This window comes from Scomber japonicus, chromosome 11 (assembly GCF_027409825.1).
Source record: "Scomber japonicus isolate fScoJap1 chromosome 11, fScoJap1.pri, whole genome shotgun sequence".
Taxonomy (NCBI): domain Eukaryota; kingdom Metazoa; phylum Chordata; class Actinopteri; order Scombriformes; family Scombridae; genus Scomber; species Scomber japonicus.
In genome coordinates, this window is record NC_070588.1 from 20,078,884 (window position 1) to 20,092,715 (window position 13,832).

Sequence of the window (13,832 nt, forward strand, 5' to 3'; positions counted from 1 at the left end):
TATCACAAATAGGCTTGTGTTTAAGTGCACCTATTGTTGTCAAGCAATCAATCCATTCAAACAGTCAACAATACATTTCTTAACCACACCAGGTTTATTCCATGTCAAATTGCATTAGGCCCATTATGTACCTTGCTAATGGGAAAGGTGGGAAAGTATTGCATTCCAATCCAGTACACAAGAGGAGAGGGCAACACACATATCCTGTGCACTGTTCAGTCTATTTCTTTGTTTTGTCTTTTTTTTTTTTTTGTGAAAACAGAAAATCCCACTTCACACTTCTATGTGGTTGTGAAGATGAATAGTAAAACGCTTGCCTTACTTAGGACAGGATATTCAGATGAGATGCTTATCCAGCATAAAGATAATGCCATTCATTCATGTCTTCTTTTCGCTGCTCAACTGTAGCAGCTCTGTTCCTTCAGCAGGGGTTAGTCCCAGCTCCAGCAATGACTCTTTCATATTTAAAGGTATTTTTGAATCAACCTTTTGTCAATCAACATATCATATCTCTATTTGAATTAGTGATCAAAGTGTCTGAATAAGTCCTTTCAAATGTTTCATGTTGGGCCTGTATAGGTTTAATGTTAATGTAGGCTGCTGCTTGATAAACCCTAATGTCTTGTTTTCTATTTCTACATGTTTTAAATACCAAAGGGTGATAGGTGTGGAGGACTTGAGTTGTTTAAAGGCACCATTGGTGAAGCTGTGTTGAGTAATGAAAGCAATGTAATTCAAATTGTTATTTTTTTTCTGTAGAGTTATTAGTCATTGAAAAAAAAACCTTTATCATTTAATAACCTGATATGTAATATGTAACTGATTAGATTGTTTTTAAGTAACTTAACCAGCAATGCAGCTAAGCTAATATCTTTTAGCTTTAGCTTCATATTGACCAGACAGATGTGAGAGTGGTTTTCAGCTTCTTATCTAACTCTCAGCAAGAAAGCATATAAGAGTATTTCCCAAAATGTCAAACTGTTCCATCTATCACTCTTCATACCAAATTTATGACAAATAATAATGGAAACAATTCCAACATGCCATGCTTTCATAAATGCACACATGTGCTTTCACTCAGGACACACACACACACACACACACACACACACACACACACACACACACACACACACACACACACACACACACACACACACACACACACACACACACACACACACACACACACACACACATCCATTGACAGAAACCCTAGCCTGATTAAAATGGAAAGGATTAGGTAGGACCAGGTGCTCAAATGAATTGTTTGTACAAAAACCCAGAGAAAATACAGTATGTCAGAGGACCTGACACAAGCCCATCATGCTGCACACATCACTGGGTATTCCCATAATCTAACCATTCATTTGTCATTCTCTCTTGCTCTCAACCCCTCCTCTATTTGCCTCTAGGATTTTATTGTTATCAGGCTCGTGTGTGTGGTGCTGTTGGTGTAAATATAGGCAGTGCACTTGGTAAAACGGTACCCATGCTGCCATGACACAAGTAGAGCAGGTCTCTCCCCCCTGTAATTAAAGAAAGGCAGTGCTGTGACATGGAGTAATAGCATTTGTGGTAACCTTGTACAACACTTACACTAGCCTAATTATGGCTATGACCAGCAGTAACAGCCAACATCACAGTAATAAGTATTTTTAAGAAGGAATATACATATTACAGGTACTTACAGGTACTTGCAGTTCAATGGACTAACACAAGAGCCAAAACTAAGGCAGTAAGGATCTTTTTTTTAAACTAAATTAGCTGCGATCCTTAAACACAGAACAAAGCCGAAATCTCCTGAACACCAGTCTTCGTGGGCTACTGTGTGGCGCTGGAATTTACCAAGAGGGGAAGAAAAGAATAGTCCAAGTGTTGCTGGCCTTTTTAACAACATTCATACATGTTTGAGCTGGAATCCAATTTAAGTGGATACATTTTAGCAGCAAGGTTACAGCTCGTCGCCAGGTATAAAAACAATATTGCAAATGTGTGATAAAATGTTCAGAGTAGGTTGAAGTCCTGGATTTTTACATGCAGGGAGCACTTCTACATACATTAATATCAAGTTTTGGAACGTTTGGCGCTTTTCCACTATACAGTTCTAGCACTACTCGGCTCAACTCAACATGTTTTTTGTGTGTTTCCACTAGGGATAGTACCTGGTACCTGGTACTTTTTAAGCACCTGCTGACCACTGATTGGTCAGAGAGTCACTGGAAGCCGTCCAACACAAGAATCAAACCCGGCATTTTTAAATACCGACAACAGCGTTACAGCCATACAGCTCCATTCTCTTGCTTTGTGTGTGACAAAAAAATACATACTACTGTATATGGAGTACACCGTCACCTCCGTGTCCTCCATTGTTTATGTGTTTGTGTCGCGCATAAAACGAAGTCATGGCAGTTTCGCGCAGCCATGCTATGACGACCCCGCCCACGTTAAGGAGATACTATAGTAATGGAAAAGGTCGTTCCTGGTACCAAACCGAGTGGAGTCGAGTCGAGTAGTGCTAGAACTGAAATAATAATAAATATCATGATAGTAAATATAAACATAACCATAATATGTCCCAATTAATTCATTTGTCGATATACAGTGGTTGTGCTGTCCTCTGTGTGCTAGTGTCTATATCATGTGTCAGTTATGGCCCATCATTACTAGCTTGTGCCACTGTTGCTACAGTATGTGTCTGCTCAAGCCATCTATGTACAGTCTGAGTTTATATACAGTACATGTGTCTGCATGTACGTGTACTATTCTTCTCTCACACTTGTGATCTACTCTCTCTGAATCACAACATGCTGCAAGCGGCTGAAGAAGATGATGACTCAGTAATGTGAAAATGTCACCAGAGCCTGGGAACTGTGACTGGTTTCTGTCTCTCTGCCAGTGATACTCAGACTGAAGCTATCTCAGTACACTTCACTATTACTGCTGTCAGTTTCTTTTTGTTCTTCTCTTCTAATGTGTAATTTCCAAGTGTCTCACATCCAGATGAAACCCAAATGTGATTTAGTACACTTTCATTTGCACTGCATACCAGATCACAATCTGTTTGGGTTTTTCTGAGCTACAAGTACACCAGTTTCAGCCCTCCTCCAGTACAAAGGGGGGTAGTAATGCATCTGAAATTGTTTGGTAAGGACAAAAAACATCCAAAGAATAACTGTAGTATTAGCAGATTACCTAGGTAGCTAACTACCCATAAAAACAAACACATGGATGATTCACATGAATACACTGCTGAGACCAAAGCTTTGTGTGTCATTATGGGCTCTCACTTACACCGATCCCTCACCGATAACAGATCAATGCTCTCTCATCCACACCGACCATTCAGAGGTTGCACCGATCAGCGACCAGATGAATGCTACTGCAACATGTTACGCCGTCTGTATGACCTTATGTTCAGCTTTCTTCCTGGTGCTTTTGTGACTTGAAAAATGCAGGCTAATTTCACTTCACCTGTCATTATGGCCAGGGGCTTGAGTCTGTAAGTAGCTATTTGCAGAGTGCTTACTGACACTTGAGGACAAAAGATAATATAGCCTATGTGTCTTGGAGAAATTCACTATACCTTTTTCGACATCTGGCTATGTACATTTAGCTATCCAAATCAGCCAACATGCATGAAGGGTAAATGGGGTCTCAGTTCAGCTCAGTTTTCATAGATTTGTACTAATTTACTAATTTTGTATGAACTGTTTACTGTGGGTGTGGTCATTTTTGAGAAAATACATGAAAAATAAAGGTAATGATAAGCCATGTCCAACCAGCTTCACCCATCAAATGTTTGGTAATCAACCTGAGAAGAAGCACTGCTTCAGAAGCCAAAAGTCTAAGAACCAGATGACCCTGACTACTTGTGCATGGAAGCAGGAAGTGGTTGTAGACCTGGTGTACTATAATACTATAATCATGTTCAAAATGGATTCTGCAGCATCAAACTTAGTCTATCCAGCTTTTGCTCAGTCACCAATAATTCAAGACCCTGTTTGGTTCAGATTCATTCATAATTCATCCATAAACTTCTTACTGATGTTACTCTAAAAATAGTATCCAAATAGCACATATTTTACTCTCTGCTTCAAATGACTTTCATGGAGCTGCTTCAATGAAGTCCTGATTAAATGTATTCCATTTTTATCAATGACTCATTCCACTCAAAAGAAATTTCTCTTGCCTTCAAATAATAGAAGTCTACAGATCAATGTCATGCGTACACATAAGAGCTGAATTAACATTTCAGCAATGAAGGAAAACTTCAGACCAGAAACGTGATGTTGTCTAATCTAAAGTCATTGTCCTTTTTTTCACCATCAAATAACACTGCAAGAAATTCAAGTGCCAGATAATGTATCAGCCACAGAAGCACAATAGTTGTTATTAAGCCATGATGATGCAGGCCTGAGCTGTTTAACACCTCAAATTAACATTGGTTAGGACAAATAATGCCTGGTGTTTATCAATTGTACATTTCCAGTGTTCAATGCCTTTTGTATGGAGTCAGTTATCAGTAGCAGCCATTTCCACTCTCTCTAGCCCCTTCTCTCTCCCCCACCTTGCCATAGAAAATCAAACAACACATCACCCACTCATCAAATCATTCAACTAAGCATACCAGTTTGAAAGCGAGAGGAGAGACAGGAAGTATACATTTGTAAAAAGTCATTATTTGTTTGTTATAGATCTGATTGAATTGGGTGAACTTGTATCTCAAGTGGAGCAGGGCTATGGCCTACAGTGAATGTGCCTGATGCATGCAGCTTGTTCTTGCACACAGGCACAAAAGACACACATACACACATAAGCACAGACTGCTGTCCTTAGTTTTTTCAGCAGACCAACAGTAAATAGTACCTACGCACCAGGCAAACAGGGCTGTACTCCACTGTGTAGGAGAGATGGATGAAAAAAATATGGAGAGATGGAAATGGGTGTGGGTGTGTTGATTGGAGCTGAGGACCAAGGCAGCGACGGAGGGAGCTGTATGGTCTCATTGTGCTGTGTAGACAGGGAATAGAGGACAACAAGGAGGCGTCTCCATGGGAGGACTGCTGCGTTCTCCTCCAACAGACACATTCCCTTATCTCCTGCCTGGGGAGAAACAAACACTGGCAGCTCATATGAAGGGGAGTTTCCCTCAATCTATTTGAGCTGGGTAGAGAAGCAACAAAGCCCTAATTGAATTTTACTGAGAGAAAAGTGCAGGATTTGCAGGGGGGCATGCTGTCTATGCAGATAGCAGAACAATCTCCACTTTATGTGCTGTGTCAAACCCTTCTGTTACTTAATTTATATGAAAAAGCTGTCAGCCTTAACAAATGTACTGTAGCATGTTTCCTACCGCTGAACGTCGAGCTATCCCAAACTTATGATACGGATATAAATACTGTATATCTCTTCTATGTCACTTTGATGTGAAGTATCAGGACATAGGCATTACATTTATGCACACCAGTGCAGGTAATGTTCCACATACAGCTTTGATATTGATTTATTTGATTTATGTGTTTGTATTTGCAGTGTAAGTCACTCTATTGGTTGATTATCTTGAATAATACGAGACGATTGTTGTGAAAATTTGTAGAGACATTCATGGTCCCCAGAAGATGTATCCTAATGACTCTAATGATGCCCTCACTTTGTGTCTATAGCATCACCAGCAGGTTGACACTTCCAGTTCAGAGTGGGATTTCACTACTGTTGGATGGACTGACAAAAGCAATCTCACCTCCAGGTTGATTATTAGCTGTTCTGGAGCTTTCATCACAGTGTTTCTCAAATGATGATTAATGAACATTGAGTCTCAACTGTGAAGCCAACATGGATGAGCAGCCCTTCAAGTGCTCAGAAAAATAGAAATTTAAATTCCTACAGCTCCATGAAAACTGGGTAAACTCCATCCATGGAAAAAGATCATAATGCAATTGAAAGCTCCAGAACAACTACTACCGAGCCGAATAAACTTTCAATCTCAATTATTGATGCACTGCGATTACATTTAGCGCTAACATTCATGTCCTCTTAAAGAGGAATCATAAAAACTTTGGTGTAGTGCCATCATCAGGTAAAAATACCTTAGTTTCATTAGCCACAGCTGTACTTTGTGTTCCCTGCTAATTAGCAAATGTTAGCATGTCAATACGCTAAGACAGCAAGTAAACAACCCACATCAGTGTATTAATATAATTGTGACCCAGTTAGCATGCTGATGTTAGCATTTTGCTCAAAGCACAGAGCTGTAGACTTTTGTTCTACTTCCTGTATGTCTATTCTGTTTCTCTCTTTATCTCTGGGTGTTTCTGGTTCTACTGTGATTCAGAAATGATTTCCTCGAGACCAATAAAGTTTTAGCTTATCTTATCTTGTTTAATTTTGCTTTGACATACAGTCATACTCAAGAGGGGACTTTTTTGTAATCCTGCTTCATTTTTAATGAAAAAGTGCAACTCATCCAATACTAATTGTGAGGTTAACACACAAACCCAAAACAGACAGATTAAATGTGAACTTTAAGTGAATAGTAGAAACAGAGTGAGGGGGGTGAAGGTGATTGAATGAGCAGAGGACCGGAGTGGCTCGGTGAAGGAGCTCACAGAGGGATCTGTGTGGACAGGCCTGTAATTGAAGAGAAGGAAAGGACCTTAACCTAGATCAGTATCTATCACTCCAGCAGGAAAAGAGAGCTCAACACCCACATATTTCCAGAGAGGGAGAGGGAGAGGAAGAGGGAGAGCTGAACCAAGGCCCCTGATGGGAAGTAAGTCTATAAGAAGGAGGGAGAGAGGGGTGGAGGTGATGTAGAGAGAGATACTGGACACGTGTCCATGTGATGCTGATTCCTCAGAGATCTGACACAGATGGGAGAAAGACAAAGAGGGAAAGGATGTGAAAGTAAGCAAGAGACAGTGACAGATACAGGGAGAAAGAAGATCAACATGTTGAGACGGAGCCCTGGAGACAGAGCCACCAGAGAAGCAGAGAATTATGGGAGTGCAAATTAAATTACACCGGAAGGGACAGTCAGGTCTGGACCTGCAGGAAACACTGCACATGGGGCTCTTTGTGTGTGTGTGTGTGTGTGTGTGTGTGTGTGTGTGTGTGTGTGTGTGTGTGTGTGTGTGTGTGTGTGTGTGAAATAGACAGGTACATACAGAGATCAAAAGGTGTAAACATCAGATGAGGGATACAGAAAGAGAAAAACAGGGAGGAAGAGGAGGGATGACTTCTCACATTAATGTGAACTTCTTTTAATGCTACATGCTTATGTGTCGACAGTTAATCATGATTAATTATGATGTCATTCTTCCATCTAAAAAAAAAAAGTAACAACACCACTTAGTAGTGTATATCTCAAGCCAGGCCAGGTATTGCCCCCAACAATTTGCATTATTAGGACCTTTTTCAAAGCAGACATTTTGACTTGTCATAGTAGGAAAAGCGCAAGTGTTACTAATAACATTAACAATGACTCCTTTCAAGTCCCAGTAAGCCATGGCAGTGTGACAGTGAGCCAGCATGAACAATACCAGGACCCTGAAATTAAAGCAGGAATGGAATTCAGTCAGTCAAAGACACATCTGAAGCTCAAACTTACCAAGTCTGTCTGTGGCACTCAGCCCCAAGCCCATCCGTTCCTTCTGAACATAAATCTTTTTTTTTTTTTTAACGAATGGGCATACGTTTTTTTGTTGTTGGGTTTGTTGGTTTTGTTTGGGGGTTTTTTAGCAAGCTGCAGTGGTTTGATGAAGTTTGGTCATACATGTATTTTTAAGTTAACTTCAAAAAATGTTGTTTTATTGTCTGTAATACATATGTCACTACCACCAAACAAATATCCTAAATTATAAGTGTTATGGGTTGTTTTGTGATCAATTTCTGGCTTAGTTGACTGTCAAACTCTACTGTGTGTGTGTGTGTGTGTGTGTGTGTGTGTGTGTGTGTGCCTTTTGTATTTGTCTGTTTGTGTGTATGTGTGTGTGCCTTTTGTATTTAATTGCACCTCTTAATTAAACATGAGCTTTTCCATTAGTCCTTCTCCTTTCTTCTCTAATTCCTTATGTATTCTCTGATCCTCTAAATGTACACACACTGACAACATACATATACAGCTCACAGGAACACCATATGATGTTGAAATTCCTGCAACATCCATATTTTAAACTACTTAAGCTGCCATTTAAACCATGGATGGATAATTTACAAGAGAGGGGCCTGAAATGACAGAAATAAGTGAAATACGAGTGAACTGCAATAATAATTGTTTCAAGCTGTCTAATGTCTTCATTGTCCAGCAGAGTGGTTCTTCAAGGAGCAGTGGTTTGTGATGCAGGCCTGGGGTGCTGTGCTTTCACAAAGGTCACTTGGGCACTGAAGCAGATTAGCAATTCAGATTGGACTAAAGGGGCTAAAAGGCTGCTGTAGCACTGCCCGAGTCCTACATTAGCGAAGGGTAGGAGTGCAAACGCACACTACTGATTAGATGGCCTAAGGAGGAAGCAGCTATAAGATGTTTGAGGAAATATATTCACTTTCTGACAAACAGGCATAACAATAAGGTAATACTCGCAATAAACAAACATAAAAACACCATGTGATTGTATTGCGAATGATTATCCTCAGTATATTCTCCCTCTGATGTTCTTCCTCACACACACTGATGGACAACATCCATCATATAGCTTTCTACAGTACATGTTTGGGTTGTTTGATCAGTATGACAGATACTGAGTGGATCAGAGTTCCCTGACCCGTGTTATGGTGCTGTTGTGGTGATGATGAGGCTCTCCCAGCTTTGGACACACAAGATAACAACAGTCATAACAATTCCTTAAAAATCTTCATGTTCCAAATGAAAAAATTGGTCAAGCTACAGACCATGAAACACTTAAACATGTTACAACACAGGTAAAACATTTATCTGCTGAGCACAAATACATCTACAGGTTATTGAGTCACTACTTTCCCTTTAAAGCCATATAGTCACAGTCCTGAGGAGCTCGAACCATACTTTCAGTTATTCTCACTCATTCTTAGAGGACCACTGTATCACATATTTTCCATCTCTCATGATGAGAGAGTGAACCCACCTGATTTGGCAAATAAGTTTCTCGTGCATAAACCAAGACATTAAGTTGGCTATGGTCTGTGTGCCAGTAAAGTCAACTATACAACCATGCTTCCCTGCCATTCTAATAAATATGGTAGCTATAACCTGATAGTTACACAGCTAAATAAACAAGCATGTCCTACTGAAAGACTTTTTGTGAGGCCTTCTTTAAGTACCATGGACAGTGAGCATTCAGTAGGAGGGTGCACAGCTGAGGCGGAGACAGGGCCTCTGCAACAGTCCAGTGCACAACAAATGAAACAGATATAGTGTGTGTGATTCAAACAATGTGTCTCCAACATGTTGCCATTTACAGGTACGTTTTCACTGTTGAAAACACAACTGAGTGGGCCTTGTCTCCAAAAGTAACACAAGACTAATTGGTGAATGAAGTAGACCTACGACTGCTGGGGTTGTATGCTGTTGACATGCACAACATGTACTTCAGACCCTGAGATATATGCCCTAATGCTGCCATGTTATGAACCACCAAACTGGGGACATTGCAAAGCCTGGATTAGGTCACTTGCATGCTATTAACGATATTGAAATAAGCACCACTCAAAAGCCCTCTTTCCCCTCCTCTCTCATAGCTGCGGTACACGCCTGGCCCTTAGTCCAAATGTCAAATGTCAGCCCCACAGTCACAGTTCACAAAGTAGTCCCTATTAAAAAGATTAGACTTCATGAGCCACAAAAAGAAAAACAGAGAGAGAGAGAGAGAGAGAGAGAGAGAGAGAGAGAGAGAGAGAGAGAGAGAGAGAGAGAATGAAGGACTGCAAAAGTCCCTGTTGACTTGTCTTCTAGTCCCCTCAAACCATTTGTATGTGGTGCAACTGCGTGTTTGTGGAAACCCTGACAGGCCAAATGATGCAGCTGGTGCTTCAGCCTCAACTCTATAAAAAAAAAAAAAAAACTAATATACTGACAGATATGCCCAATGGTTGCCATGACGACTGTGAACCCATCCCCTTAAATGCACTTTTGAGTGTGTGTGTGTGTGTGTGTGTGTGTGTGTGTGTGTGTGTGTGTGTGTGTGTGTGTGTGTGTGTGTGTGTGCGCGCGTGTGTGTGTGTGTGCGCGCAACCGGCCCTTAGTCCTACCTTGCATTCCTCCATGCACGTCCTAACCGAGTATGCATCCGTCTCGTATTTCTGAACCAGCAGTTCAAACTCCTGGTACCTCTCCTCCACCTCCTGGTCAAGAAGCTGGTAAGCCCGGACACACTCGCTGCATCCCTGCTGATCCACCGCCATGGCCATATCCAGGGTGCAATTCAAATTGTCTAGACTCGTAAACCCGTAAAACAAATCCAAAAGTGAGTAGGAATTACAAAAAGAAAGGTACAAATCGCTCAGATTCACGTACGCCAACTGTGTCCCCTTTCCCCCTCCACCGGAGAGGCCCCGGCACACGGTCTCGGCGTCCGTGAAAGTAAAGCAGTCTTTGGACACACTATCGGGGTGACAGGTGTCCATTCGCCATAGAGGTTTGGTAGAATTCCCTAGAAAAATAGCATCTTGCTCTCTGGCGAGACGGCGGGGGTCAGGTGATGTTGGGGTATGATTTCGGTTGAGGGAGTTTTGGTGCTCACCCATGTCTGTAATTGCAAGCCCCTCGTCCAACCGCTTGTCTCGGGTTCGTGTCAGTTTCGCCTCGGCGCAGAACCACAAGTGATCAGAGAGCAGGACGGTGATGAACAACAGAGAGGCCAGCGACAGTCGCCATCTCTGGGCCCGCTCCGACTCGGTAAATGGCTTCTCGTTCTCTCGGGGTGCAAACCAATATTTTAAGCCTTCATCGTGCTGCCGACGCATCCAAGCACCCCTGGTCATATTTTAGGAAAGTGCTGCCCTGGCCGACTCCACCGCGGGGGCTGCTCTGCCACAATACTCATTGACTTAGGGGGAGATGGGCTCCGGTTGGTTCTCTTCTGTAACGGTGGGGTGCCGTGCCTCCGCCGGTCCAGGGCGCTCCTCTATCCAATTAGACCGCCCGCACAGATTAAGCTTTGCGCTGCCGCATCCCGGTTCTCCATGGCTCACCGGGGGGAAACGGCGTCCTCTTTGACCGCATGCCCCCCTCTACCGTCCCTCCCGGGTTTGTTCTCTCGTCAGGGCGCAGGGAGACCAGCTGTTGCGAGCCCCTCGATACTGATGCTGCGCGCCTGCCGCCGTTCGGTTTGCAGATTGACTTAAAGGAAAGCGACGAGCCCCTTCGATGCACGCTGGCTGGTTTCTCTGTCCCGTACCTGGCAGGAAAGCCTAGAATCCTTTCTCCCGTTGGCCATTGTCATCTTGGACCTCGGTTAAGTTGCCGCCATGTTCGTCTTGAAACACTTTTTCGGAGAGCTGGGTCTGTTTGCGTCATCTCCATCGTTGCGATAGCTCCATCGTTGCGCAGTGGTGGAGCAGCTTATTACCTAGCTATATGCACACACACACACACACACCACACACACACACACACACCCATCATACACACACACACGGAGGCAGAGGGAGAGAGAGGGAGAGAGAGAGCACACAGGCACACTTAAAGGTGGTTAATTTTTGGCTTTCCTCTCTGACGTTCATGAGCAATAGTGGCCATATACTATACTGTCTTGGCAAACACACTTTTGGCGACACCTTGCTTTTGGTGCAGGATAGACGGGAGTTCATTCACAAGCACAACAATGTAGTTCAGACATCACATTCACTGTTTCCATTCTAGTCAGTAAGATCATTAATTTGGCAATTTCATACATTCTGAAATAGCGAACATGTTTTTCTACCCCAGGCTTCAGGCTTTGAAAATATAAGCAAGTTTGAGCCTCTGAACAGGTGGGAAGCAGCTGAACAAGCGCTGTTCCCTGTAAGTGGGTCCCATCTTATCAGTTATGTTTGGTCAGTGGGTTTAAATACACATGTTCATATGCTATGCAATATGCTTGTGTCTTTGTGTGTGTGTGTGTGTGCATGTGTTTGTGCACACTCTTAGGGGCTGAAAGGAAATTACAGTATTTATCCCCATCCTTAAAACTACTGTTGTCAGCGTACAGGGCTCAAAGTGCCACCAAAGAGAAAAAAAGAGTGTTGCTTAGTGTTAATGAGCTGTATTTTGGGGATAAGACAAGAGATGATTACCTGATTAATTTGTGTTTAAGGCAGAGTAGGAGGCAGCTTCTACAATTTGTTGTTGAGGGGGTGCTCATCTAACACCAATCCAATTAGTTTTAGTGCAGCCAGCATCCTTCTGCCAAAAAAGAAAATAATGTGACAACATATTGAATAATACAGGCAAGTAAATGCAAACATTGTACATTATGTGAAATATTTCTGTGGGACAACAGCAATGAATTTCAGCACCATGGATAGCTTAACACTGCTGTCTTGGTTGCCTGCGTGCAAGCTACAATTTAGTTTCCTGTCACAGGTTCACTTTGTGAAACTGCCCTCAAACACAAGAAAATGAGTCTTTATTCCATCTTGTGGTATTGCAGCTTCTGAGGAGTGCACTCCAGAGTTATCCAAGCTAGAACACAATGGCAAACAATTGTGTGTAAAAGGGCTATTTGTATTACACCGGTCCTGAGTGGAGGGAACACAAGGAGATCCAATTTGCTTGTTGGTTCTGAGCCCCTGTTCCTCTGATCATGATGGAAACTGAAAGTTTACTATGCAGGGGCTTGGCTTTTTGGTAGGACTGGATTTGTTACTGTGGACAGTGTTGTAGCAAACATCTGTTGTGTGGTTGCTAGGGGTGCTTGAATGCTCATCATTCATCACTCACTGTTCTCACATATTATGTCACTGCAGGATGCTGTGATCATACCTTGCGGGGATAGATGTCCTACTTCGACTGGAATTGTCTTGTCTGCCTTTAACTGCCATTGCTCAATTTCATGCTCTGTCTTTGACCTTAACTCTGTTGTATGTCAGCCTCCTGCTCTGTTATGGATAGGGACTATTTCCAAATCCACAACTCGATTGGTTCAAACTGAAAGCCTGCCTACAACATATGGAGTGTGTGTCTTGCACAGCACAGAGTTGTCAGTTTCACACCACTCCCAATACTTTCATACCTGTGTGATTGCATGTGTGTGAAGGAGAGAGGAGTAGTGTGAGTGAGACAGAGCCTGGGACATGGCAGAAAGAGAAAAAGAGAGAGTATGTCTGTGCGATGAATGCAGATTGCTGGCCCTTAAATCTGGAGCCATCACAGTAACAGTAAGGGCTAGCAGACATGACTCATCCACTATTCATGCTGGGGAACGCGTGTGTGTGTGTGTGTGTGTGTGTGTGTGTGTATGTGTGTGTTTGTGTGTTTTCTCTGAAACAATACATACATGTGTAGAATTGATTATTATCTCATTGCTTTGAGAGTGCTTGCTTAATCAAAGGCAGTTTGCACCGTTGAGGGCCTTTTCTATTTTTTATGTCGAAATTTCTAGGAAATTAAAAGCAGATATAAGTGCATCAGTCACTATCAAAACCCTTTTCATATCCATTTTTACACTGATGTCCTATCTGGCTTGTCAAAGATACTTGAAAGTAGATTTATGTAATTCAAGTTAAGCTCAACAATCTATTCATAAATGAGCTCTAAGCATATCCAAAATAACCAAGTTGAAGGTTCAGTGCCTTTTTACTCCTCATGTTGATGCTTTTTAAAGTTTTTCTGCTCCTGATCAGATTCCAAACAATAAAAAGTGGCGACCTGATGTGTT

General features: G+C 42.2%; 1 protein-coding gene across 1 annotated transcript in view; it reads right to left on the reverse strand.

Annotated features, from left to right (window-relative positions):
* The window catches only part of LOC128368266 (NALCN channel auxiliary factor 1), a 77,248-nt gene extending 66,292 nt beyond the window's left edge, over positions 1 to 10,956 (reverse strand). Inside the window, exon 1 of the mRNA XM_053329053.1 lies at positions 10,225 to 10,956. Coding sequence (XP_053185028.1) covers positions 10,225 to 10,956 — 732 coding nt within the window. The remainder of the gene's footprint in view (positions 1 to 10,224) is intronic.
* Between the last annotated feature and the right edge of the window lie 2,876 nt (positions 10,957 to 13,832).